At 43.6% G+C, this 25,979-nt stretch overlaps 1 protein-coding gene across 3 annotated transcripts in view; it reads right to left on the reverse strand.

Moving 5' to 3' along the window:
• Positions 1-25,979, reverse strand: part of DENND2B (DENN domain containing 2B) — a gene marked incomplete at its 5' end in the record, with an annotated part of 151,688 nt that overhangs the window by 46,223 nt on the left and 79,486 nt on the right. For 2 of the 3 annotated variants that reach the window (XM_084208170.1, XM_084208171.1), the window contains 2 exons: positions 8,587-8,723; positions 12,927-14,141. In XM_084208170.1, coding sequence (XP_084064296.1) covers positions 8,587-8,723; positions 12,927-14,141 — 1,352 coding nt within the window. Of the gene's footprint in view, positions 1-8,586; positions 8,724-12,926; positions 14,142-24,506; positions 25,805-25,979 lie in introns of those variants that run through there. The other variant, XM_084208169.1, reaches the window with a different exon arrangement.

The following is a 25,979-nucleotide window of genomic DNA, read 5'->3' on the forward strand; positions in this document are numbered from 1 at the left end:
TAGCTTTGTTCTAATTAGAAGCCTGAATCACTGCTGCTCTTGAAGAATGTTTGACTTGGCAATCACAGCTTATTATTTCATCCAGAGGGAATCTGATTCTAGAGGCTGCACTATCCTTGTGGCCAATGCTCATGCCACATGGAAAGAACACCCTCGGGTGTGTGGGGTACATGAAAAAAGCCCTTTTCTTTAATGTAATTAACAGGATAAATCTTAAACTGTGTATTCCTAAAAAAATGTAATGCTATGGAGGACTATAGAAGTGGTTGATTCTTCCTGTGGGAAGAAAAAATAGATCTCACACCCTGATTCTGTTACTTGTAGACTCTACAGCTCTAGAAATGATAATCATAGCGATGATAAAGACTAAAATTTGCAAAATGCTGTTACAGCTGATTGGGCTCTAGTAGTGTCATAAAATTTCTTGTAAGCCCAAGTCAAGTATAGGTCAAGCAAGCATTTTGGAATGGATGAATAGATTTCAAAATACCCGACTACATGAGACATGGCTCAAACATGCGCTTCCTTGTGAAAACAAATGTTACTGTGTTGGTCTACAGAATATCCAAACTCCCAGGAAGAAACAAGCCCATCAGTGAAAAAACCCTTTTTACAATGTAAAGCATTTATAAGTGTTAGGGGGATTTTCTTTCCAAAACAGAATGTAAAACAGAATTGCTTGAACCCAGTTAAACTCGACATAAATAATGTTGACCCGACATATTAAGTATAGAAACGGGCCCAGAGAAGTCTTGGATAAGAGAAGAGGGAGGAGCAAGGAACCATGAGCAGAGGCTTTTTTCCCGAGTCAGAGTCTCTACCAAAAGAGAGCTTGGGCCAAATTCCTCTTCAGTGTAATGTGAAGGTCAGAAGAGACACCACAGGGATTTTAACCCTTTCCCCTAGAGCTGTGAGAGCTTCTGCAGATGAATGGTTTGCTGTTCAAGAATTCTTGTGTCTATTCTTTCTCTCATTTGCTTAAAAGAAACCAAATTATTTAAGAGTTTGGGAGTTTTTTTTTTCATGTTGAAATAATGCCTTGAGATCAATTACACCTCACCACTTTTTTTTTTTTTTTTAGAACCTCCCTCTACGCTAAATCTCTGATAATGAAATAGTCTGATCTATCAGAAACCACCTGGTTTTGCTGACATGAGTTTTGAATTAAGTATTTGGTTCAAGTTGTGAACTAGAAGAGACAGACAAACTATCTTCTCAGCAATTTTCAACTGCTGTTTCTTAGTATCTGCTGTCCCTGGGAGACACACAAAAGACCAGATATGCAAAAAAAAGAGGCAGGCCAGACTGGTTTCTGTACAAGTGACAAGGAATCAAAGGTGCCAAGTAAACTAAAAATGCTGAAAAGTGCCCTGAACTGCCTTAAAGCAGCATTTAACTGCATCTGACTGCACAGTGACCCCCTTCCATGGGAGAAACATCTGGGAAGTGGTGGTCACCAGCAGGTGCCCATCCCACGTGGGAGTGAGGTCCTGGGGAGACCTGTGGTGGTGGCTGCTGCTGCTGTGCTGCAGCACAAAAAGGAGAAAAGTTTCCGTATAATTGGCTGTCTCAGAGGTTTACAGCTTTCTCCTCAGCAGCACCACTTCTCCAGTCCCAAGTCTCAGGCAAGGAATGTTTGCAAGCTGCAGTGCTTGGATTTGCTGCAAAGGGGAAACATATTGACAATGAAAGAGCAAGGAAACATCATTGTTCTGCCACATGCATGTCTCTATTGGAAGCCAAAAGGAGAAACATTATGCAGTACAGAGGCCAGGCTTGTCTTAATGAGGCTGATCCAACAGCCACACAAGACAACAGCAGATTATCACTGACTTCAAAGGAAGCTGAATCATACCCCCAGAATGCATATGATCACAAACAGTAAGTTTTTGGCAAATACTGTCTCTAATCACCATCTCAACTCCCAGATCAGTTCCCTCTATAAGCATTTTTTCCAAGTTTCCCATTTTCTCAAATTCTACGTACCAAAGTGCTGAGTTAACACAGGGCACTTATCTACACGACATTTATCTCCAGAAGATCTCACGGACAATGTAATGAATGGTCCATCAGGGAAAGAAAAGAAAAACAACAACAGAAAAAAGATGAAATAACCAAGGATATTTAGAAAAGTCCTGAGGAATGCAGTGCCTTGAGCTTAAGCATCTATGAGTTTCCTCCAGGGGCTGCAGTTCATCACGCTGTGATGCAGTGCAAGTCAGCCCCACTGAGTCCTAAGGCAGCACAGTGTTCCTCTGCTCAGCCTCTCACACGTGGCAAATGGGAAGCAGAGGCAGACTCAGCAAGCCTGTCTCATGCTGAGAAAGGAGTGAAAAGTAAAGCTGAGAGGAAAAAAAAAACGAAGCAGGCCGACGCTTCTGTATAAATGGCAGAAAGCAGGGAAATGCATCATTTCTTTCTAGATGGGAAAAGCTATTATCAGAAGAATTAAGTGATTCACAGAGTGCTGGTTATAACTCCAGCCTTTTGCACCGTCAGGAAGAGAGAAGAATGGAACAGCAGGTATAGGGTAAAGGAAAGGTCTCCTAAAGTTGTGTGCCTGAATTGGGAACCAACACTCACAGAGGAGATGCTGAATCCATAGCGTGATGCCCGAGCTAAGAACCTGCTGCCTTTCCTCCTGGCTGCTCTGAAAGCCCAGGGGCCTGAGTTGCATGGCCAGAACAGTTATCACCTCACAAATGAGGTGCATGTGCACTGCTCATTCATTTCAGTCATAAAATTACACCAGCACAGATCCACACCACCAGTGCTGGAGGAAAGCTGGGCCATTGGGATGGTTATGAGCACGTTCAGATCAAATGGATGAAAACCAGTAAATCTCCACACTCCCATAAAGTATCCAAACTTAATTCTTTGGTACATAGAGATTTTTCAATGTCAGAGATGCTGCAACTGTGCATCTCAGCTGGGGAATTTACCCCAGGAATCTGCAGGAAGAAGAACTATTTCAATCTCAAGTTACAGCTAACACTCATTTACAACTGCTTTGAAGAGCTATGGCTGAGCAGCACTAAGTTACAGACCATTACATGTTCATCAGTCAGTGTATCCACTCAGTACCACGAGCTCAGAAAAGCAGCACAGCATCTACAACGAGCAGAGTGGCAAGTCTAAAATGCAATCAGCCTTTTGGGCCCTGCTCCATGGAGTTTGTAGGCAATAAGCTGTGCTTTCTGAACTCTCCAGCCCTTTCAATCAGCAGAAGAAACACTGCAGATGCCTCCAGCTCCCTGCTGTCTCTGCAGGGACTGCTGAGAGTGCAATCATAATGAAGGGCAAGGGAAAAGAAGTAATATGGCTGATAAATGAACAAGAAATTTCACCCCCAGAAATCACCTGTTTACACTCAGTCCAAAATCACGTGCATGGAAATGTCTGATAAGCAACTGTTAGCACAGTACAGCAGCAGCTTGCTTGAACTGCCTGCACTTCAGGGGTGTCACCCTGCTGCTGCCTTCAGCACAGTCTCAGAATTTGAGAGAGGATTTGGGAGAGCAGTCTCGTGGTCTTTTATTCTGTTTTACTAACCTGCAGCACTGACTAGAAAGCCAGGCAGTAAAGCTGACAGAGACTGGCACGAGAAGCTGTAGTGGATGGTACAGTGATGAGATAGACTCCACAGAAAAACTGAGACCTAAATAGGGCACAAGATGATTATTAAAAATAACTGAAATCCATGTATCCAAATGTAACAACAATGCAGCAGGCTGACTGTCAACAGGATCAGCTGAAGTATTTGGCCTTTCTTTGGCAGGCCCATATGAACACTGTTTGATTTAATGTGCTCTGGCTGCCATTACCCTACAGTGTCTATTATTAAACTTGACACTATTACACTATCCAAAATCTCACATTCTCTTTAGGCTGTCACAGGCAGACTGTGGGTGCAGAATAAGACAGGAATATGTTATTCCATGATCACTGTCTGTACCATCCTTTTGCATCAATTCTGGCTCCAGAGACCTGCTGGTGTCTGACTGAAAACCCAAAATGTCTTCAGAGAAGCAGCTAGCGCAGCACTGCTGGCAGAGTTAGAATCTCTCCAAGTTTACTTCAGCTTCACAGCAGCCCAGCAATTCCGGTTTCTCCCTGATTTGTCACAGGATGATAATATGACAGACTAAAATGTGCTCCAAAAGCATGACAGGCAATAATGTGGCATGTGAGGATGGGATTTTACTTGAAAGATCAGCTTGCTCTCTTTCTAACCTTTTCCCACATTTACTGGAAGAACTTTGCAAATGTTCTAACTTGAAAGCAACTTTTTCCAGCTTGACCTCAGTCATCATTGCTGCAGCTCTGATCACACGCAGCGGACAGTTCAGTAGAACAGCTAAATCATCCCATCTTGTTACATGACATGCACTGTGTCAAATTTACACAAGAAATCAAACCAACTCATTGATTTAGGAGAGATCAGTTGCCTTACCAGCAGGGATAAAGGGAGTGACTTGTCCTGTTTTAATGCAGAGGTAAACAAGAAGCTGGTTATCCCAGACTGAAGCAATATTATCTCAAACTGACAGAGAAAAAGAGCCAAGCAATTGTGTATGACTCCACTGTTTCTCTTCTCAGTCACCTTTGGTTTCAGCTGCAGCAAGGTTCAATTATATTATATGCCCATACAGGAAGAAGTGATTAAGTTGTCCTGTTAAAGGCACAAAAATATCTGTCAATAGAAGTGTCCAGCTACTGAAAGGGCTCAAAGTCTTCTAAACATGACACTGAACAGGCCCAGAGAGCAGAAGGGTGCATAAGAAACCCTCCCCAAGAGGGCCAGCTGCCCCTGGGACAGCGTATTGCAGGACACTCCCAATGGGAACCCACCAGCAAGATCCCATTTAGAAATTCATCCTGGATTTAGAGATTCTACTGCAACGTTTTTGAGGCATTGCCTTTCTGTCTAGACTGCTTCAGCTCCAGCTGCCAAAGCAGACATGGAGTCATGCAATGTTCTGTTAAACATTCTCAGTCTAAGAGGCAACACACAGAGCCCAGTTGAGCAATGGGTTTCCTGCACATCTGCAATGTCCTCTCAGAGGAAATCTCCACCTGTTCTGCTGCGTACAGCACTCTGGGGAGTTACAGGGTAAGAAGCCTTGCCTTGTCAGAGGTTTCTTCCACTACATTTAATTTCTAAATGCAGTGCTGTATCTTTCATCTAGTTTTACTCGATTTTCTCAATTCAAACTTAATACTATGCCCTTGACCTTCGCTTTATTTATTCAACTTTTTTTTGATGATGATAACAAGTGCTTTGTCCTAGATGTCAGGTCAACAATGTTCCAGAGACACAAGACCTTAAATAACAATATTCCAACATCTCAGCTGCACTTAGGGGAGCAGACTGGAAAACTGGAACCTTATGGTCCATATGACAGGAAATACTGTTGTGCACAAACACAGCAGAAGCAGCTATCTCAGCCATCTCTTAATACTGTGATAGTTTCTTGAATTCACACAAAGCCAAGCGTGGTTTCCCCAACCGGATTCAGAAAGCCACATCAATTTTGGTCTGATTAAAGGCTCATTCAAAACCACAAGAAGCAAAACAATGTTAAGTTTACTATGACTGCCACATTTCTGGGAGTGCTAGTACAGAAGATGAATGAAGTCCACATGGCTCCTTGCAGCTCTGATTTGTATTAGGAATGTGCACCCCTTTATACAATGGCTGCTTGATTGATGCAGAATGGATCATTATGTCCAATCCAAAACCCGTCCTGAACTTACCATGCAGGTATTTCATCTATTAAAGTCTACAGAAATATTACAAAATTGAACAAAGTGTCTGGTTCATTATGCTTTCAAAGCACAATCCTTTTCAATATACCTAAAACTTACTATTTTTTTTTTTAAGTGAGCTCTCAGAATAAGATAAACTACACACAGTGGTTCATTGCTGCTCTGCTTATTAAAGAAGAAGCAGTCCAAAGGCACCAGGAGGAAGACAAAGCTTTAGTGTGCATATGCCCCACAAGAAGAGGCCATGTGGGGCATGACTCAAGAAAAAAACCAAAAAACCCAATGACTCCAGATCTAGCACTTGCATGCCTAGAAGCTGTTTAGCCTGGGAAAGGCTGGAGGATAACCCAGCTGCTGCCTGCCACTGCCCAGAAAGGTAAATGGAAAAGGCAGGACCAGGCACTTCCTGGAGGTGAAAGGATGAAGGACGACAGTCACAAGCAGCAACAAGGAGAATTCACGCTGGATGGAAAGAAAAATGTGTTCACTGTGCCATCGAGAAAGCATTCTTCACAATGGAGGCCACTCAGTGGAGAAGGCTGCTCAGGGAGGCAGTGAAGCCATCCTCCAATGCTATTTAGAAAACTCAACCAGCTAAAGCCCCAAGCAACCTCATCTCAAGTTGAACTTAACCCTGCTTTGAGCAGAGACTGAACCAGCTGACTCCACAGTCCCTTCCAACCCAAATTTGTGTTTCTGTCTCACACTAGACTGCTTAGAGCATTGCTCAAGATTCACAGCTTTCTTTTCTTGTATTTTATCACTTCTTCACATTACAAATAATAATGCTAAGGGATGGGGGGGACATGACACAATTAAGTTTATTACAACAGCAACAATGTTTAACTGCCTACAGGTTTTAGGGAGGCAAGGAGATTCAATAAGGTACAGGAAAAAAAGACCCACCAGCACCTCTAGGGGAACTGTTTGCAAAGAAAGCTCAAAGCACAGTGACAGAGCCCTTTATAGCTTTGGAGCAGATGTAGATCTGTAAAATAAACTCACTCTTGCAGACACCTGGTTTGCATGAGCACAAAAGTGCTACTTGGAGACTGGGGTCTAGCACCACTGGTATAAATTATGCAGATGCAATACACAAAGCTACGATCGTTTCTTTAAAGCTGGAGATCAAACCACTTTGGCTTGTCTTTAATCATGCCTGACAGTTTATAAGAATTACACTGATTTGGTGTTCCCCCCGCACTGCTGTATTGAATGAAGTGCTTGGAAAGAGGTTGTTAAAAAGCAGTACAAAACAATGAAGTTCTGTGTTTGTCCACAGATCTGAAATTTTGCATTCTCTTCCCACTGCCCTGCTAAAATGCCCAAATTATAGCCTTGAAGGAGCTGGTTTATAGTGCCCATGAGTTGGAAAAGCCTATTATGATTTTGTTTTACTGAACCCAAGATTTCTTCTCATTTGAAGAAAGCTTCTTACCAGTCCCGCACATTTTATTTTGATATTTAACAAACCAGACAAGGAAAAGAATCCTTACCACCTAAAATCTGGGGGCACATTGACAGGTCCTGCAAAGATGAGCACTGTAACTAACACACAATACATTTTCAAGTGTGAATAGCACGGTGGTCTGTCACAGAAAGGGATGATGATCATGTAAGGATGCTCTACATAGAAAAAGATTTTTCAATATCTACAAAGTTTTCATTTTAAGTAGCAGACATTGAGCAGAAGCTGAAAGCCTCAGTTCTGAAAGCATTTTTTTAATGGCATAGAGGAAGTAAATGGAAAGAGTAAATTCTTGTTTTTACTGAGGCTGACAAGTCAGAGACAGAATTTGGGCCTGACAAAGAGTCCTCGGCTCTAATTTGTGGCCACTGTTCTTTACTATATCAACTGATATGACCAAGAATAGTTTTGTTCTATTGTCTTTGTTTGCCTCTCAAACATTTGCAAGCGCTATTCGTGTGCCTTTTTACCAGACTAAATAGGCCTAGCTTGTCAGTGTCTCTTCAGAGGATGTGTGCTCTAGGGTCCCAGACTGTCTTGGGAGCCCTCCAGCTTTCATTATGTAAAGATTCATTGTCCAAAGGAAAATGAAGTCCCCTTTGTATCTGTTGTAATAATCTAACACTGAAAGAGTTAAAAACAATGCAGATATTCATCACTTGTGTGGAAAATCTGTGCTCTGAAGGGCTGCCCAATTTTCAGTAATTATAACAACTTTTTTTAGATGTTTAAAGAATGTAGGCATAGGCCATACATTTCCTTCTAAGACCAAAAGAAACATGTTTTTCTTATGAAGCTTAATGAAAACAGTGTTTTTTGTTGTGCATTCCTGATGGTGTATAGCTAAAGGAAATTAATTCCTCTTTAACCAGGAACTGGGACTTGGAGGGGACCAGGAATTGTGCTACAAACAACTGCTTTGGGGCAGAACACACCGGAGTCCTGAAAAGCTCAGCTGACCACACGAGGCCTCTGAGGTTAATCTTGCTATTGGATAGTTCTGTAAACACAGTCTCAAGTCCTCTTCTTTACATTTTTACACCACTCAAGGCTTCAAGCCAGGGCCTCGATAAAAAGAACGATTTGGTTCTTGAAAAGCATTGGCAAAAAGCTGACCAAAGAGTCTGTTTCCAATACTCCCCAGTGAAGTCTGAAAGAATCAAGACTTCCTGCATGCAGCCCGAGAGCTACATTTGCACTGAGGGATCAAACCCATTTAGCCTCCTTTAATCTCTCTTTACTGACAGCGCTGAACATTCCTGCCCAGAGCATGTGTTCAGCAATACCGTGGCCTGCCCACAGCCACTCAGCATCCTGCTGAGAGCCCATGTTCTGCAGCAGCTTCTTACCTACAATGTCTTCATAGGCATTTTCTTCTAAAGTGCTCTTGGATCCAAATTTATGCTGGCTCTCGGTTCCATTTTCAGTTGGGGAAGGAGGGTACAGGGAGTGCAGGCTTGAGGCATCCTCAAACTCAAAGGATTTTCTAAAGTTTAAAACAATAATAATTGGTAACAAGAATGCAAATTTATTCAAACATTTAGATGATTATTTGCATGTTAAGAAATATAAATACAATCAACCATAATTTTAAAAAAAAATCTCACATTATGCTTTAAGAGCTAGCTTTTAGCAGACACTAAGTCCTGTGCTCACAGCAGTCTCTAGTAGAGCCATCTATGACAGTTTAATGAAGTTGGAAGTTTTGCTATCCCCATTATGCAGACAGGAAGAAAATACCAAGAAAATACGTTCTATTTTTCCAAGTTTACAGAATAAGTTAGCAGCACTGTCCTCAGATTAGAAATTACTCTGCTCTTTCCAGAGGCCCCAGAAACACGTGGCTTTCTGTCCTAAAGAAAGACAGTCTCCAAAAAGCATTCCTGCACTGGTTGCTCTGGGAGATGTAGCCCTTAGTCTGACACCACTCACATGTCTTGAACCTTTGGATAAGTTCCTGTGCAGTGCTCAGAGCACAAATGCCAAAGGGAGACCCACGTGCCAGTCACCCACATCCTTTGCACACCCCATGCCAAGCGCTGGCAGCAAAGGAGAAAGCAGTGAGGAAACTGGGGCTCTCTGGGGTGCGTGAGGAGCTTGGGCTGATGGCTCAGGGGCTGAAGGTTTGGCCTTTCTGGCAGGAAGGTGAGGACCAGCTGGGTCAGATGAACCCACACAATTTGTCTCCCACCCAGGGTGATTCCCCACCTCCCACCCACACCTCCCCCAGTGCTGCTGAGCAGTTCTAGAGAGTTCTTGGGCTTTTTTCCCAAGGTCTTCCCACTCTCCAGCTCACCCAGCCCTGGGACAGAAACTACACTCAAGGGGAGAGGCCCATGATCTGCAGTAGCAGCAGCACAGGGCCAGGCATTCATGGGACTGATTTACTGCTGAGGATGGATCAGTGAGAAAAACAGGCTCAGGTCAGAGCATAAATAATCCCACAGTGCTGCAAGCCTTGCATGGACAGTGCTGGTGCCCATACTCCACTCACTGAGCCCCAGCCTAGCTTAACAATACATCATCCTGCCATCAACCCCCCTTGTTTTTCTTCTTCCCAGTTGGAGGGCAGCATATGTTACAGCATGTCCATGTGGCAGTGACAGAGCCTCGTGAGACCCATTGGCCTGTGAATTGGCTCGAGCATCCCTACAGGTAACACAGTGACTGTGGCACAGAACACTGCATTTGAGAAGAGCATTTCCTGTTTGTCTGCTGGAGCAGGCTTACATCTGGGATCAGGCTTAAGAGCCTCCTCTCTCTCCTTTCCCTAATCTTCAGAATATCCAGATCCAAATTATTCACATCAGGATTGTGGCAGAAACAATCTGTGCAAGTCGGATCCAGACACCTGCTCCTGCCCAGCTACTCACAGTACAAAGGATGCTGACACACTGAAGGCACAGCTGTGTATGAATGAGACTTTCTAAAGTAGTTAAATACCCAGCTCCTGTAGATTTCAAGGCACCACTATGATGTGGTGACGCTGTGTAGGATGACAGGAATGGCTTTGTGGACCAGGACTCATCTGTGGTCCATGTGTCCCAAGTCTGTCCTGTGACACTCCTCTGCTGCACTGTGTGTGTGCCAGAGGATTTCCAGCTGTGGGGGAACACCCAGCTCACACCACTCTGAAATGTTAAAGCTACTCTTGGCACCAGGTTCTCCAGATCCAGCCTGGCTTTCTGCTAGCAGGCAAACATGAGAGACTTCCTCCCTGTTACTAGAGTGTTGAATTAGCCACCAAAAATAAAGCAGTGCTTTCAACCCAAGTATTGGGAAAATAAATACCATCAGTCCATTCTCATGACATTGCAGGGAGTGCAAACCATGTGTATGTTCAGTCTGAAACACACAGCTACAAGCTGCAGGCACAAGGAGTTATGTCTGTTCTCAAAATGAGAACAGCTTAGGTACTGAGATTTCAGTAGTTACTATCAACCAAATACTGTCATTCTTGCATGACTTGTATGGTCTTTAGTGCTTTGTAAATCTTGTAAATCCTTTCTGTAACTGAAGGAAGAACAGTAGCAAAGACAAAAGTGAAATTTTTATAAAGGATTTCCCCTCAGCGTTGAAGTCAGCCAGCAAACCTGAGATTTTTTGGGAGGTTGATTTGGACTTATTTAGATCATGATTAACAAGAGATGTGTTCAGATAAATCATTAAAGTACAGTGGGTAAAGCTGTTACAAATGAATGGATACTATCCAGTAAAATGTCAAACTGATTTGCAAGAATTACCAGATACACATGACAACCCTGTTAATCCTACCATTTATAGTCTATAACTTAAATTGATAAATAATGCTTTTTAGAAGACTTGTTTCCCCTAGCCCTAACCCAGGCCTGAAGCTCCTCGGCTGAACTGTGCTGTTGTCTAACTCTGCTCTGACAGGAGACTGAATCTGCAGGAAAGGAGATGCAAGCACAATTATACCTCTTCTGGAAAGGAGCTTCAAAACTTCATCTCAAAAACTCACTGTCATAATATACTGTGGTTCTTAGATGACTTGCCCATTTCCTGATGATAAAGGTTATTATTTACACCAAAGCATTTAAAAATTCTTGTCTTCTGCACATTGCAAATGCTGTGCTGAAGAAACTGAGGGCAGTTTTACCTGACAAATTTTCCTTAAAAACTAGATTTACTTTCTCTGAGATTATTGCCAGGACTAAAAGATAAGCACTGCTGATCAGAGCTTGACTTTCCACATCACACTCCCCCCTGCCTGTCTGGAAGAAACAACCTGCCTCAGCAGAGCTGTTTGATCTTTCAGGAGCAGGTGTCTCCTGAGAGAAAAGGACAGAACCTGAAGGCTCCTCTTCTTCTCTTCTTGTCCCAATGTCATTCAGGTGAGGTTGTGCTAAAAAACTTTTAATAATTGAGCCAAACATCAAGCAGAATCTGAAGGGATGGCGTGCATCTGAGATGCTGTTTAGCAGTTCCTTGCAAATCTCATTACTAAATATCAAGGGAGGGTGTGAATCATACACATGCACAGGCAGGTGAACTCGTTAAAAATGCTGCAATTTGAATGCTCAGCAGCAACTGTGCCTACAGTTTTCCAAGCAATGAGCAGAATGAGTTTTACCATGTCTAAAACTCAAGAGGAATCACATCATTAAAACAAGCCAAGTTCCACAAATTGCTGGGGAAATGTAGCCATACACTCTCCCAATCATTAACTCAGGGAGACATAGAGGACTTTCTGTGATAAAACAGTTATCTCAGCATTAATCCTCTACAGTTTTTGATAATAATTTAGGATAATATTCCTAAGGACTGAATTAAATATAATCACAACTACTGATGCAACTACTATAGTAATGAACTTTGGAAATAGAAAACCTCTACAGGTACATTTTACAGGAAGAAAAGGTGAGGGAGCAGCTACGGTCCCATACCAGACAATAATGAAATTATGGTCCATTAAAAATCACAAATAAGGGCATTTGTGCCAGAATTAATTAGATAACCTTTAGCACACATAACCTAGAGCTTTTTGGGGGATGGAGGGATGCAGATTTTAGAACTCCAAAACTGAAGGCATTCAAAGATATTGTACCAGTGCATTCCATCAGCACAGACCAGCAGAAAAAAAAAAAACCACTTGTCTTGCATGCAATTCCTAGATTTTCTTACATCAAAAGCACTGCATTACAAGGAGAATTTAGAATATTGCTACTGCAAAAATATAGCCCACTTATTTATTCATTTGGAGAACTGAGCACATTTCTGTGGCATTCACATTCTCTGAAAAAAATCACTTCGCCCAGGATTTTTCTCCTGGGAAGCTGAGAAGCCTCAGAGAAAAAAGAAAATTCTTATCTCATTTGCTTCTCCTCTGTTTTGCTCATGTGGAATGTGTTTGGAGATTGGTTACCCATGGATGATTGTTTCACTGGATTCTGGTGCGAGTTGTTTTGACTCATTGGCCAATCAGGGCCAAGCTGTGTCGAGACTCTGGAAAGAGCCATGAGTTTTCATTATTATCCTTTTGACATTCAATAAGTATCCTTTCTGTATTCTTTAGTTAGTATAGTATTCTTTATAGTATAGTATTCTTTAGCATAATAGAGTATTATAAAGTAATAAATTAGCCTTCTGAGAGCATGGAATCAGATGAATCATTCCTGCCTTCATCGAGGCATTCCCTGCAAGTACAATACACCTCCTTGGCTTTTACCTGTTCTGGGATTTTCGGTGAAAGCGCGACTCCTTCTTCTGCCTTCTGGTGACGGGGGGCGCGGGCGTGGAGGGCAGGGGAGGAGGAGCAGCAGGCGTGGGAGATGGAGGTAGTCCATTGCTGGGTTTGCTCTTGTGGGACTTGTCTGCCTCGTACTCAAAGGTGCGTTTGGGCTTGGGGACGGGATTCACGACGCTGTTGGGCGCGCTTTCCAGGAGCGCCTTGGGGCCCGCTGAGTTCGCGGTAACGCCCTGTTTGGTTTTACTGCTTTTCTCAGCCTCGGGAGGGGTTTCTGGTTCGCTCCCCAAAATAACACCCCCGCCTTTGCTATCGCTCGGCGTTTCGCTCAGTCCCTCCGCAGCAGGCAGAGTCCCAGACTTTTTCCTCCCTTTGTCAACACTGTAGCAGCTACTCGGTAACTGGGGGAGGCCTCTGCCCGACTGCTCCTTCAGTGCCTGCTCGATCTTCTGGATTCTGTTGAGCACAGCAGAGGACTCTTTCCTCACGTGGCTCTTAAGGAAAGCGGCGGAAGGAGGTTCGCTCCTGCCCGGTCTCTTTTCAAACCGATGGCAGGAATCCCTGTCCAGCAGTTCCTCCTCCTCTGTTTCCGGGTAAGAGCACTCGGAAAACGTTCGGCTCATTCTTCTGAGCCCTTTGAAATCGAACGTCTTGTCGCTGCAGGGAGAGGTCAGCACGCTGGGGCAGCTCTCACTGCCCGACCTCTCCCCGGCATCCCTCTTGTCCACGCACACGCCGGCCCTGGGGGACAGCTCCCGGCGGCACTCCCATTCTGTGATCTTCTGCCTGATGTCCAGCGTCTGCGAGCGGACGCTCACCCTGCTGCTGGAGAGGGTCCTCAGCTTGGTGGCAGTGCCCAGGGACAGAGTGCTGCGGGTGAGCGGATGGCTCCCTACTGCTTCCCCATCCTGACCCTCATTTGGACTCTCCTTTTGGTCGGCCTTGAACACGGACAGCCTTTTGTCCAGGGCACCCACGCTGACGGCTTTGAGGGGGCGGCTGGGCGAGTCGGTGTCCGACGGGCTGGTGGAGGTGCTGCGCAGCGTAGACGTGCGGCTGTTCCGGTCCTTGAGGCACAGCCTGGAGCCGGGGACTCTGGAGAGCCCGGCAGAGCGGGAGGAGTCCTCGCTGTCACTGAGGGGGTAGGCAGGGCTCCTTTGAGGGGACAGCAGGGGCGGCGGAGTGGCTGACTGGCACCTGGAAACAGAAAGAAATAAAAAAATCAAAGCCTTGGGGAAACTGGAGTTATTGGCCAACTTTCTTCTGGCTGCAGGTCTCCACGCTGCAAGACCCCCCCCCAAAGCATCATTGAGACACCAGTGACCATTCAGCCACAGAGTCAGGGGTGGGAAGTGGCAGCCTTTAACTGGGGTCAGTGATGGGCCATGAGCAGGACACTTGGAACATCCAAAACCAGTTTTCCCACCTCTGACTGAGCCCCAGCCTTTCCAAGTTTCCTGAACTCAAAGCCAGCTGAGATTCTCATAGCAAACCTCTGCCCTGAAAGCACCTACCACCTGCAGATGAGTAGACCTGGTTCGTCTTTGATCTGGTGCTGTGGCCAGCAGATTAAATTCCCCTTATCAAACAGAAATAATTTCTAATCAAAAAAATATTACACACTGAGAAAACACATTACTCTGCTCACTCTACGTGTTGAAGAATATTAACTACAGAGAATGATCTCAGTGTTACCCTGGAAAAAACCCTTGGAACAAATTTTAGCCATGGTTTGCAAAATCAGCTATTGTTACTGGGGTTTTGTACATTGTTGCAAGGACTTTTAAGAACAAAAAGACACAAGGAAATTAAATAACACATTAATCATTTGGCTCATCAGGGATGAGCCAGCAGTAAGGAAATTAAGCCAAAACTGTGTCAAAAAAGGGGGTTTGCCACCCTGCCAAAATCCATACATACAAATCATAGGAGAAGTAATCACAACTCCTTGAATGTTAACTCCTTTCTGTTTCAGACAGCACAGGAAAAAGAGGAAAGACCCATAAGTAATGCCTTGCATATGCTATTAAGTTTATGCTGTGTGAAGACTGTGGAAAACAAGCTGGTTTTTATCAACTGCCCTGTACTCATGCAAGATCCAAATGAAAGAACTGCTTGCCCAAAAGAAATCAGGGGAGCAAACGTCTGCACTATAGCAAAGGGAGAAGAGATTCAGAAGATCTCTTCTGCTATATGGTTTTCTTCCCAACAGCCAGCCAATACCTACAGCAGAAGTACCAGTTTCTGTGCATTAATCCAAAAAAATCCAGAGCACTGTGGGGGATTGCTGAAAGATTTACTTTGACACAGGAAATATTTTCTTTTCCTTCAAATGCAGCCCCAAACCAGATTATCAGATTTCATCCCCGTTTCCTACAGCAACTACTCACAATCAAAGCTCAAAAATATAAAAAGAAAAAAGTCAGAAAAATACAATAATCAAATTATCACAAAAGGGAACTGATCTCTTTTTTTTCAGAGGCCTTAGAACAAGCAAGTCTATTTGTCACAGAATAGTCACTGCTTGGTGACTTTTATTTCTTTACTGTTTTGAAAGATAAACATGCCTGTAGGAGAAGAGATCTCATGTCAAAGATGATGGCAAACAGTCCTACAACAACTGCCTAAAGCAGGACAAGAAAGGATGCATGCCAGAATATGCTCTTTGCATGCTAGAAGTTGAATTTCCTGCCATCCTATACAGCTGCAGACAGGTGTCTTAAGAGATCTGAGAAGATCAAAAGCAGGTGAGAGATGAGGAGTGGTTTTGGCTGGCTGTTGCTGCTCAGTTTGTAGTGGATTACCTGGAATTACCTTGGCCAACATACCCTTATAGTGCCTGAAGATGAAGGCTAAATCAGCCTCCTCAGGCTTAGTGGGGCACCCTGATCCTTCATTATTTCAGCCTGTCTCATCTCAGTTTCTTCAGGTTGATACCACAAAGCCCAATTCTCATATTATTCATAACATTGCCTTAACTTAGATTTGAGATCACGTTCTCCTAATTCTTTCATGTTGTGCAGACCCATCCCAGAGCTGCACTGACATTTCTCTTAAGGAAACAGGCATTACCCAGTGGAATGTATTTTCCAGCATTTTATGTCAAAAGACCACAGCCTCTGTTACAGCCTCAGAAGCTGCGTGTTGGCTAAACCCACTGTCAGGATTTAGCTACAAGATAGGGACAGAAGAGGCCCTGTGGAATGGTTTAGCATGTTACAACTTACTATTAGACTCTGGATCTGTACTGGCAATAGCAAGAATAAAATATAAAATGACAGGGATAAGGTCAGTAAAATTGGACAGCAGAGGTGAAGAACGTGCTGACAATCAGATAATCAGACACCTCTCTCTGCCTTTGACCACTGCACTGAAAATACCATAGGCATAGTCCTTCATCTCCTTACAATCTAAGAAATATCTTTTCAGCTCTTTGCACTGTCAGGAAAAGGTTTGGCAATTCATCAGGGTAAGAGGAAAAGGGGAAAATTATGGTTTGCATAACATGAAGAAGTTGTAAAACATTTCTCCTTAAGAGGTACGAGCCATTCTTTTAAGGCCCAGGTTCCCAGTAAGGTAACTGCAATTAAGGCTTCATCTTGAAACCTCCAAATTCAATTACAAAACTCCCAATCACTTCCACTGTGCTAGACTGGGGCAGCAGAGCCCCAGGCCTTCTGAAGGAGTTTGCCCTCAAAGACTTGGGTTACCTCAGTTGAGAAATAGATTCTGGTTTTACACTGTTACACTCTAAATTTGAGTAATTCAGAGGGAATCTTTAGGACTTATTCAACAACAAAGAGGAACAGAGCTTTGTCCCAAAGGTTTCAGCATGCATTCTCTAAAGGATGCTGGTAAGTAACAGAATGAAGGAGAAAAACAAGTCCAAAAGCTGATCATAGATAATAAAATGGTTCTTCCCCAAGAAACTTACTTCCACTAGAAGAATGTTCTCTTGAAAGCACAATAGCTCCACAGACTTTAAAACCAGTATTACTGGACAGAGATGAATCATTAGGAAACTTGCAACCTTCCACAGAAAGATTGTAAAGCAAAGTGCTTTTAACTGAAGTTTTCTACACACAGAATGATATGGTGCAGCACTTAATGCATATCATTGCATAAACTTTCCAAATATCATCTATAAAAAGAGATGAAGGAATCAAGTTTAGCTTTCTTAACAAGCTCCCTTGACCAAGACCTTCATTCTGGGCAAGGATTATGTCTTTGAGGATATCAAAGACACCATTATCAGTTGCTCTGATCCCCTAAGGACATTCTTCCAACACACAGCCCTAGGTATGCAGTGCCCAAACCCCTGGCAAGTCAGGTGTGCATTGCAGTCTCAAAGGCTGCCAAGCAGCCCACAGTGTCCTCTAAACAGGTGACAGGTCCTGGAAGCACCTTTCTGCTGGGATTCATTGCTGCTCACCAGGAACAAATCCAAGAGGTGCTTTCCAGCTCTCTAGACCACACTCAGCTTTGCTGTTGTGATTTGTTCCTTGAGAAATCAGCAGTTACCCACAGTAAGAGGAAACTGAACAGAACAGACACACTTCCTTTAAGATAGTTTGCAACCTACTCATCACAAGGCAAAAGATGAAAAAACTGAGCCCCTGCCTTTTAGCAAGGCTAACTTGTACTGAAAATCTATGGGGATGGAAAAGGGCTCATTATTAGTGCCAAAAGTGCCTGAGTTCTCACCCTCTATCTGACCCAAAAGTCAAAAAGTCTTCAATTTTGGACAAGACACCAATCTTCTTCCTGCAAAATGTGATGCTAACATTTGTCTGTTTGTAGAAGAGGAAAAATTTAATTCCTGGAAACCACTCTGAAAGTGAGCAATACAAAATTAGTATTTAAAACTAGGGGGCTTGGTCTTTTGAGCCTGTTGAGCAGAAGCTCCTTCCTGCTTCCAGTGCCAAACATCAGCTCCAGAAGAGAGGAGCAAAGGGCACAGAAACTTCCCACAACTTCATGACTAACTTTTAACAATGGGAGGCAGCCAGAAGGGTGGCTCTAGAGCTGGGTTTGTGCCTTGGGAATCAGAGTATGGGTGGATAATCAGAATGTGCATTTATTGAGGGATCCAAGATCCAGTATACACTTTATCCAATATATACACTTTATATACACTAAGAAAAATCTTAGTTTGCATTTCAGGCTTTAACAGTGACTAGAGGGTGCTTAAGTGACTTGCCTTGAAAGAGTTACAGGACTCCCAACTCTCACTGCCCTGTTCTGACCTCTGAGCTAGGCAGCTCAGACTCTGCACTCTGCAGCACTGTTTTAGCTTTCCTGAAGTGTCAGCACTGACCCCACAGATCATCCTGTCCTCAGGAAAGGCAAGCTGGAAGAAGCCACTCAGCAATTTTTCAGTTTTGTAAATCCCATTTGCTCCTCTTGAACTGACACGTACAGAATAGCAGGGGAGATTTTGGCTCTCTGCTCCAGGGAATTTCCCACTCCAACATGCTCATGCATGGGAGCCCATTTACTGAAAGAAGAACAAGGAACATGATGACAAAAAGGTCCTGGGTTTTCCAGGCTCCTGTTGATGAGGTCCCATCATTTCCCAGTGACACTGATGTTGAGTGCAAAGAATCCCAGCACTGGCTTTATTTCTCAGTTCTCCCCACTTTTGTTATAAAAAAAATATTGCTTTCTAAATATTTTATTTAGGGGTTTTTTTCTCATTCCTGGTTCTTCTCAGGGCATTATGGCATTTCATCAGGACAACCTAACCTGTTTGAGGGTAGCAGTAACATCAGAATCAGCTGTGACCATAGGATTGTGACTTTGGGAACGAGTAGATTTGGCCAGCACTAGAGACTTCTTGTTGTTCTAGCTAATATTTATATGGAGATCTGAAGCAAAAGCAACAGAAATTTCTCTTTGCAAGGGCAGCAAAACTCATTTTTAATATATACATTAAAGCTGCCCTGATAGGTAAATGAGGATGTAACTCTGAAATTCTCTGGAAATTTGTAAGAGAGAATGCTAAGGAATGTTCAGCTACCAACTGCCAGCCACTCTGAGTGCAGATCCTAGAATCCATCCTTCCCAGAGCCAGGCAAAGTGAGAGGGAAGTACACCCTGCTCACCTGCTAGTTGGAACCATTCACTATACCAGGCACATTTTGGTGTGCTGCTGCTGAAAACAGATGAAATGACTCACTATGATATTCATTTATATCAAACTTCCACTTGATTTGACAAAGCAGGCAGAGGAGAGAAAACACGTAGAGACCAATAGAAGCTCTAATTAGAAACAGTGGTTTTGTCCCCTTCCTTTTGTGACCTGCACAGAACAAGCCTTTTGCAGAGGTTCAGTAACCACAGCTCCTTGAAACCAGTACAGTTTCACACCCCACAAGGGCAGCGCTGCCAGAACATCACAGAGCAAACAAACAGAGCACATAAACTCTTCTGCCTTTGTCAGACATTCTTGGGAAAGCTCCCAGTACAAATCAATATTTCTGCACAAACAGAAACTGAACACACCACTGCAGTACAGCAATCTCCCAGGCCTCCTCAGCTGTAAAAAGGCAGAGTAATTTAAGGAGACCAAAAGAGCATAAGGACTCTGACAGAAGCAATGATGAGGGACACTTCTCCAAAAATTCACTCTTTCTCTCTCTACACAAGAATTAGTAATAAATTTCCTCTATGCTTTCCTCCCAAGGACTGTGAGAAGTCCACTTTTAGCTGTCAAACAGCAGCAGCCAGTGGTGGGGTTGCACTTTGAGATGAGTTACAGAAGGAGTTATTTCAGAGAGCAGCGTGGATTCAGCATTATCTCCTTGTGACAATGTGCCATTTCCTTTCCTCACCAGAGGGGACAGGCAGGCAGAGGCAGTGACTGCTGCAAAGACTCAGCCAGGCATTGCTGCAAGCAGGGGACAAATGCAGGGAGTCAGGCTGGTCTAACTGGGTTAGCATGAGGGTAAAATGTACAACCATCACCAGAACAGGTGATCTAAGTCTAAGAATCTAAGCTTTGCTGCTTAGTTGAGGTGGCCCACGAGGATCCCATGTATTGATGATCCTTTTAGTTCTTTTTCTTTTCAAATATAAATGATCATCTAAGCTTAGACTGCTGCTTTGTATACTCAATCAAAAAATATAAATTGAGTCTTTCAGTGTATTAATTGTTCCAGGAGCAGAAACGGACTTTAAAACCTGAGTTATTGTTACTTCTTGTAACTAGGGATTAAGGGAACATTAAGACCAAAGGGACCTCCTGCACTACTGAATTTAAATCCACTCTTATTTGGCAGTAATCATTTCTATTATAATATATTCTGCACTCTCACAGCACACAGCATTTTCATTTTCTCCATAACTGAAGTAGATAATTACAGATTGTATTTAATTATATTAAATCTAAATAAGAGTTTATGGCAAATAAAGGAGATGAACTTTTCGCACTCAAGTGCAGGGCACACGCCAGTAAGGTGATTTTTGAGCTGATTCAACTTGGTGCTGGAACAAGTGGTGCAACTTGTCACATCTTGCCTCTCTCTTGGAAAAGAAAGTGAGGTACATGGCAGCAGAACAAACCCTCTTGCACCAGACCCTTTATAATCTTTGAGCTCTCACCAGGAGTCTGGCTAAAAATCCCCGAAAATCTGCATGCCAGATAACATGCCCCTGTTGTTGCTGACTTTGGGATTGTGACAAAAACAAGACAAAAACTTGTGCTTTCTAAACTGAGCAGTGAGTCTGCATTATAATATTGTTTGAAATAGGCTCACTCTCATAAACTTGTGCTGGGATGGAAAAGTCCCAGCATTTGGAGAGAACGAGCAGTAAAATCAAAGTAGACAACAAATCACAAAATGTTTAAAAATAGAACAAAAATAGAAACACCAATTATTTTCCTGATTGTACTTCTGATTTTTTTTCCCCAAGGAGTTTTGATACTTTCCATTTAAATAAAAACTGAAACCATATCAGAACTTGCTACAGAATGATAGGACTGTGAAACAGACAAAAAAAAGATCAAGCTCTGTGTGTGGTTTTTAAAAGCCCTGGTGTCTGTGCTCCTAAGAAGTACTGAGTCAATGATAACAATTGTGGGGTGGATTTGCAGGGGTGCTGTGGTGAATTCCTGTGTTTAACACCCCCCCACCCCAGAGCTCTGGGCCTTTGCAGCTGGTTCATGAAGAGAAGTACACACAATCACAGCTGACTGCTGCTCAACTGTGCTTTTAGGGCTCAGAAGCAAAAAGATCTGATTTACATCAGGGAAATGCAGGAGGCATTCTGCCAAAGTAAATTACATGAAGTGGCAACTATGCTCTACACCATACCACTGTACAAAACAAGGGCAAAGAAATCAAAGTTGATGAGTCAGATCCTAAATACTTGAATGAGCCTGGATCCATAAAGCCAAGACAGCAAGACTAATCTGACCGTGAGGAATGACTGTAAAAGAAAATGCCATCAATCAACAGGCACTAGGTGTCTTTGCCAAGTGAGGGGGAAGAAGATAACAGGAAATTGTGAAATTATCTAGACTCAGAGGGTTAGATTCCCTGCCACTCCAGAGTTATGGCTGTTTTCTCATCTGTTACGAGGCAAGGGCAGGATGGTCTTTAAACAATTCCCCCTTTAAGTCTTTTTCACCTCCTCTGTTCAGACACAAATAACTACCCAAGGCAAAGAATACAACAAGACTGGGCTGTACTTTCCATCACAGACATCAAAAGCTGACTGTGGTAAAGTCAAAAAGCAAGATCAGAAGTATCAGAGTAAGCCATTCTCTCTTTTCCACCAAAGTACACTGCACTGGTTTCATAGGACCATCTCTCACTTTCTCCTCAGAAAACATAATTCAAAGTTGAAAAAGGGAAGCCTCCCCACGAGTTACTCTTTTCCCATAACATGTTCTGAATAGTAATTTATGCAATAGATATTTCCATTATTACAGCTCCACTGTAGTTATTGTTCTGGAATTGGTTCTGTATATTTTAGTCTTACCTGATATCTTAAGATCTTGGGAGTTTTGCAGGAGAGGGAGTGGCAATGCAGCAAGAGATGGCATTTTCTTAAACCAGGCAGAAAGCACAAACCTTCATTTGTCTATTTAAGAACTGCCTTTCCTTGAAACTTGTTCTTAGCAGCCTGTCTGAACATGCTGACTATTAAAAATCCCAGTACACATAGAGGCTCTAAACTTTGCTTTTTCAAGGCACAGGTGATTTTTCAACAGGCTTGCTCATCTGTCCTGCAATATCAAAGCAACAAACTCTGTAGAACTAATTCTGACAAAGATTTCCAAGTTTTCTGTGCTCACACAAATGCAATTTTGGAAGCATTAAAAATTATTTTTATGAATTGTGACGCTCAGTTTTCGAGATATCTGAGGGCATTCTGGGTTTGGCAACCTCCAAATCTGAAATTTGGGTTTGGAAAGTTGTTGGGAAATAGGCTCATCCCTCTTCTGTCCTGACAAGTCAGAAAACCTCACAAGGTCACTCTATACTTTACTGAAATACTCTATATCCACAGAGAAAAGATCTGAACAGGAAGTCAAAAAGTCCTAAATCCTGGCTGCACACTAATCCAGAATAGAGACAAATCTGCTTTCCCTGCTTCTCATATAAATTAGCTTTTAGGTCATGCAAAACCTCATCAAATAGACTCAAGTATAACTACCCAACAGGGACAGAAAAATAATACAAATTCAGAACTCCCATCTTCTACAAACTTTCTTAATCTCATCTACTCAGAGGAATTTGTTTCAGAATAAATGTAAAATATTTTATTTGCCTTTCTTACCAGTATCCACATTTTCCTTCCAGTTCCACCAGCTTAGCTGTGGTCCCCAATGTGCTGCCAGTGTCCAGTGAGATCTTTCTGTAGAGGTTTCTTTTGTTCAGTTTTGCATTATTTAGATCATCTAACACAGTGAGAAAGCATCCCAGAAGAGCAGATTATAAAACCAAAAGCCATTGTCCATCTGTCTGCTATGAAACAGGATTCTTAATTTCTGTCATCATTTCAACTACCAGTATCACAGTCCATCAAGTCTGAGGCCTGAGATATCTGGAGAAAATATAATATGTCACACAGGATAATACTAAAGAGATTGAAAAGGTCTGCGTTGCTTCTGGAGTTACTGAACTGCAGAGGAAATAAAGAGCAAAGCAAAACAAAATGAAATAAAATTTAAAATACCAGCAGAATAGAATCTCCTGCACTATCTCTGTGATTGCAGAAGAACCTCAACATCACCCTGTCTAAACACAGCCTCACTGCACTGTGCAGTCGGAGCTCGTGCGCTGGGGAGGGAGGTCACAAGGCATATGGACCATCTGAGGCAGGGCAAAAGAAGAGCCAATTCTGATCTCAAACTCTGTGCAAAGAGTGCTCAGGCCTGAGGGGCTGACTCATCTCTGACCAGCAGCTGGGTGCCATGCTGTTGGCAAGACAACTGGAACAACTCAGTTCAGCTTGCTGCAACCTTCCTCTGTAAGCAAAAAGCTGAAGTGCTGGCATAAAACCAGCACACTCCACACTAGGAAAACTTATCTGTTCCCTGAAGGACATGATTTGCACAAAGAATGACCCAGCTGAGAAATGTGCCCTTGTTCTTCATCTTGAACTTCATTTTAAAAGTTTTGCCCTCTCTCTTTTGTCCCTTAGAAGAGTGGACTTCCTCGTGCTTCAATCACCAAAGATCTCTGTGTCTCAGACTATTTTTCCAACATAATAAATCCTATCACCATCCTCTGTGAACTTTCCAGTCACTGAGTTATACAACTGCACCTCTAGACTTGTCTGTTACTCACACGCACACTGACATTAATTGCAACCTTTGAGAATAGTGAAAACAGTTTTCCTATCAAAAGTTACACTTTTTTTTTTTTGTTTTCTAAGAAGTGGCCCAACTTTCATAACAGACTCTGGGCAGGAGCAGTAGTAATATCTCTCACACATACACAATATCTCTTTTATATAAACAACTGAAAGAAAGAAATCAGATGCAGGGGGGTTTTTTTGGGGTTTTTTTTTGGCACCTGGAGAAGCAGAAGGCAAGGGAGCAGTTGATAAGCAAAGGATGACTCATGGAGGTGCCAAAGCAAGGAAGAGAGAAGGAAACCTATTAATTGAGTACACAACGTGTCTCATCTGCAGAGGTTACATCCCATATCTGAAGGAGGAAAGATTTCCAAGTTTATACCCCTGGCCTCTCTTATCATAATTTTCTTCAGTCGATCTGACCTTATGGAATGCAAAATATATTCCAGCTACGATGACAAACATGACCCTTGGTACACTTGCCAGTGTGCATAAATGTGGCTGGATGCCAGATGCCCACCAAAGCTGCTCTGTCCCTCCCCCTCCTGAGCTGGACAGGGGACAAAAAGCTCATGGGTTGAGATAAGGACAGGAAGATACTCCTTACCAATTACCATCACACCATTTGGGGGAAAAATCTATCAATTATCAATCAAATCTGAGTATCATCATGAGAAATATACCCAAACCTTAAAAGCATCTTTCCCCCACCCCTCCCTTTTCTTCCTGAGCTTTACTCCCCATTTTCTCTACCTCTTTTGCCGCAGCAGCTCAGAGCTGCGGGGAACGGGGGCTGTGGTGGGCTCATCATACGGCATTCCTGCTGCTCCTTCTTCCTCATGGAGAGGACTCTTCACACTCTTCCCCTGCTCTGGAATGGGGTCACTCTCGCTGGAGACAGCTGTTACACTCTTGCCTTGCTCTTGAATGGGGTCAGTCCCACTCTTCCCCTGCTCTGGAATGGGATCGCTCCCACTGAAAACAGTTATTACACTCTTTTCTTGTTCCGGCATGGGGTCTCTCCCACTGGAGACATTCAGACTCTCCCCCTGCACCAGAATGGGGTCATTCCCACTGGAGATAGTCACACTTTTCTCCTGCTCCACAATGGGATCACCCTCACTGCAGACACTCACTGCACTCTTCCCTTGCTCCGGACTGGGGTCGCTCCCACTGGAGACATTCACACCTTTCCCCTGCTCTGGAATGGGGTCTCTCCCACTGGAGACAATTATAAGCGTCCCTTGCTCTAGCATGGGATCACTCCCAATGGAGACAGTTACACTCTTCCCTTGCTCTGGAATGGCATCTCTCCCACTGGAGACAGGAGCAATTTTTCCCTGCTCCAGAAGGGGGTTGCTCCCAAAGCAGACAGGAACATTTTTCCCCTGCTCTGGAATGGGGTTGCTCCCAAAGCAGACAGGAACATTTTTCTCCTGCTCCAGAATGGGGTTGCTCCCAAAGCAGACAGGAACATTTTTCCCCTGCTCCAGAATGGGGTTGCTCCCAAAGCAGACAGGAACATTTTTCCCCTGCTCCAGAATGGGGTTGCTCCCAAAGCAGACAGGAACGTTTTTCTCCTGCTCCAGAATGGGGATGCTCCTATAGCAGACAGGAACATTTTTCTCCTGCTCCAGAATGGGGTTGCTCCCAAAGCAGACAGGAACATTTTTCCCCTGCTCCAGAGTGGGGTTGTTCCCAATGCAGACAGGAACATTTTTCCCCTGCTCCAGAATGGGGATGCTCCTATAGCAGATAGGAACATTTTTCCCCTGCTCCAGAATAGGATTGCTCCCACTGGAGACAGGAATATTTTTTCCCTGCTCTGGAATGGGATTGCACCCACTGGAGACAGGAACATTTTTTCCCAGCTCTGGAATGGGGTTTCTCCCACTGGAGACAGTCACCCTTCTCCCCTGCTCCAGCACGGGGTCTGTCCCATGGGAGACAGTTACAGTCTTCCTTTGCTCTGGCACGTGGTGTCTCCCACGGGAGACAGTTCTCCAGAAAATTCTCCAAGGTGGGTCCTTCCCATGGCTGTAGCTCTTCATTAACTGCTCTGGGTGGGTCCCTTCCACAGGGCGCAGTCCTTCAGGAACAGGCGGTTCCAGTGTGGGTCCACCCCGAGATCACAGGTCCTGCCAGCAATCCTTCTCCAGAGTGGGCTCTTCTTTCCACAGGTCCACAGGTCCTGCCAGGAGCCCGCCGCAGCACAGGCTTCCCATG

The sequence above is a fragment of the Fringilla coelebs genome (assembly GCF_963513975.1).
Source record: "Fringilla coelebs genome assembly, chromosome: 6".
NCBI classification, from domain to species: domain Eukaryota; kingdom Metazoa; phylum Chordata; class Aves; order Passeriformes; family Fringillidae; genus Fringilla; species Fringilla coelebs.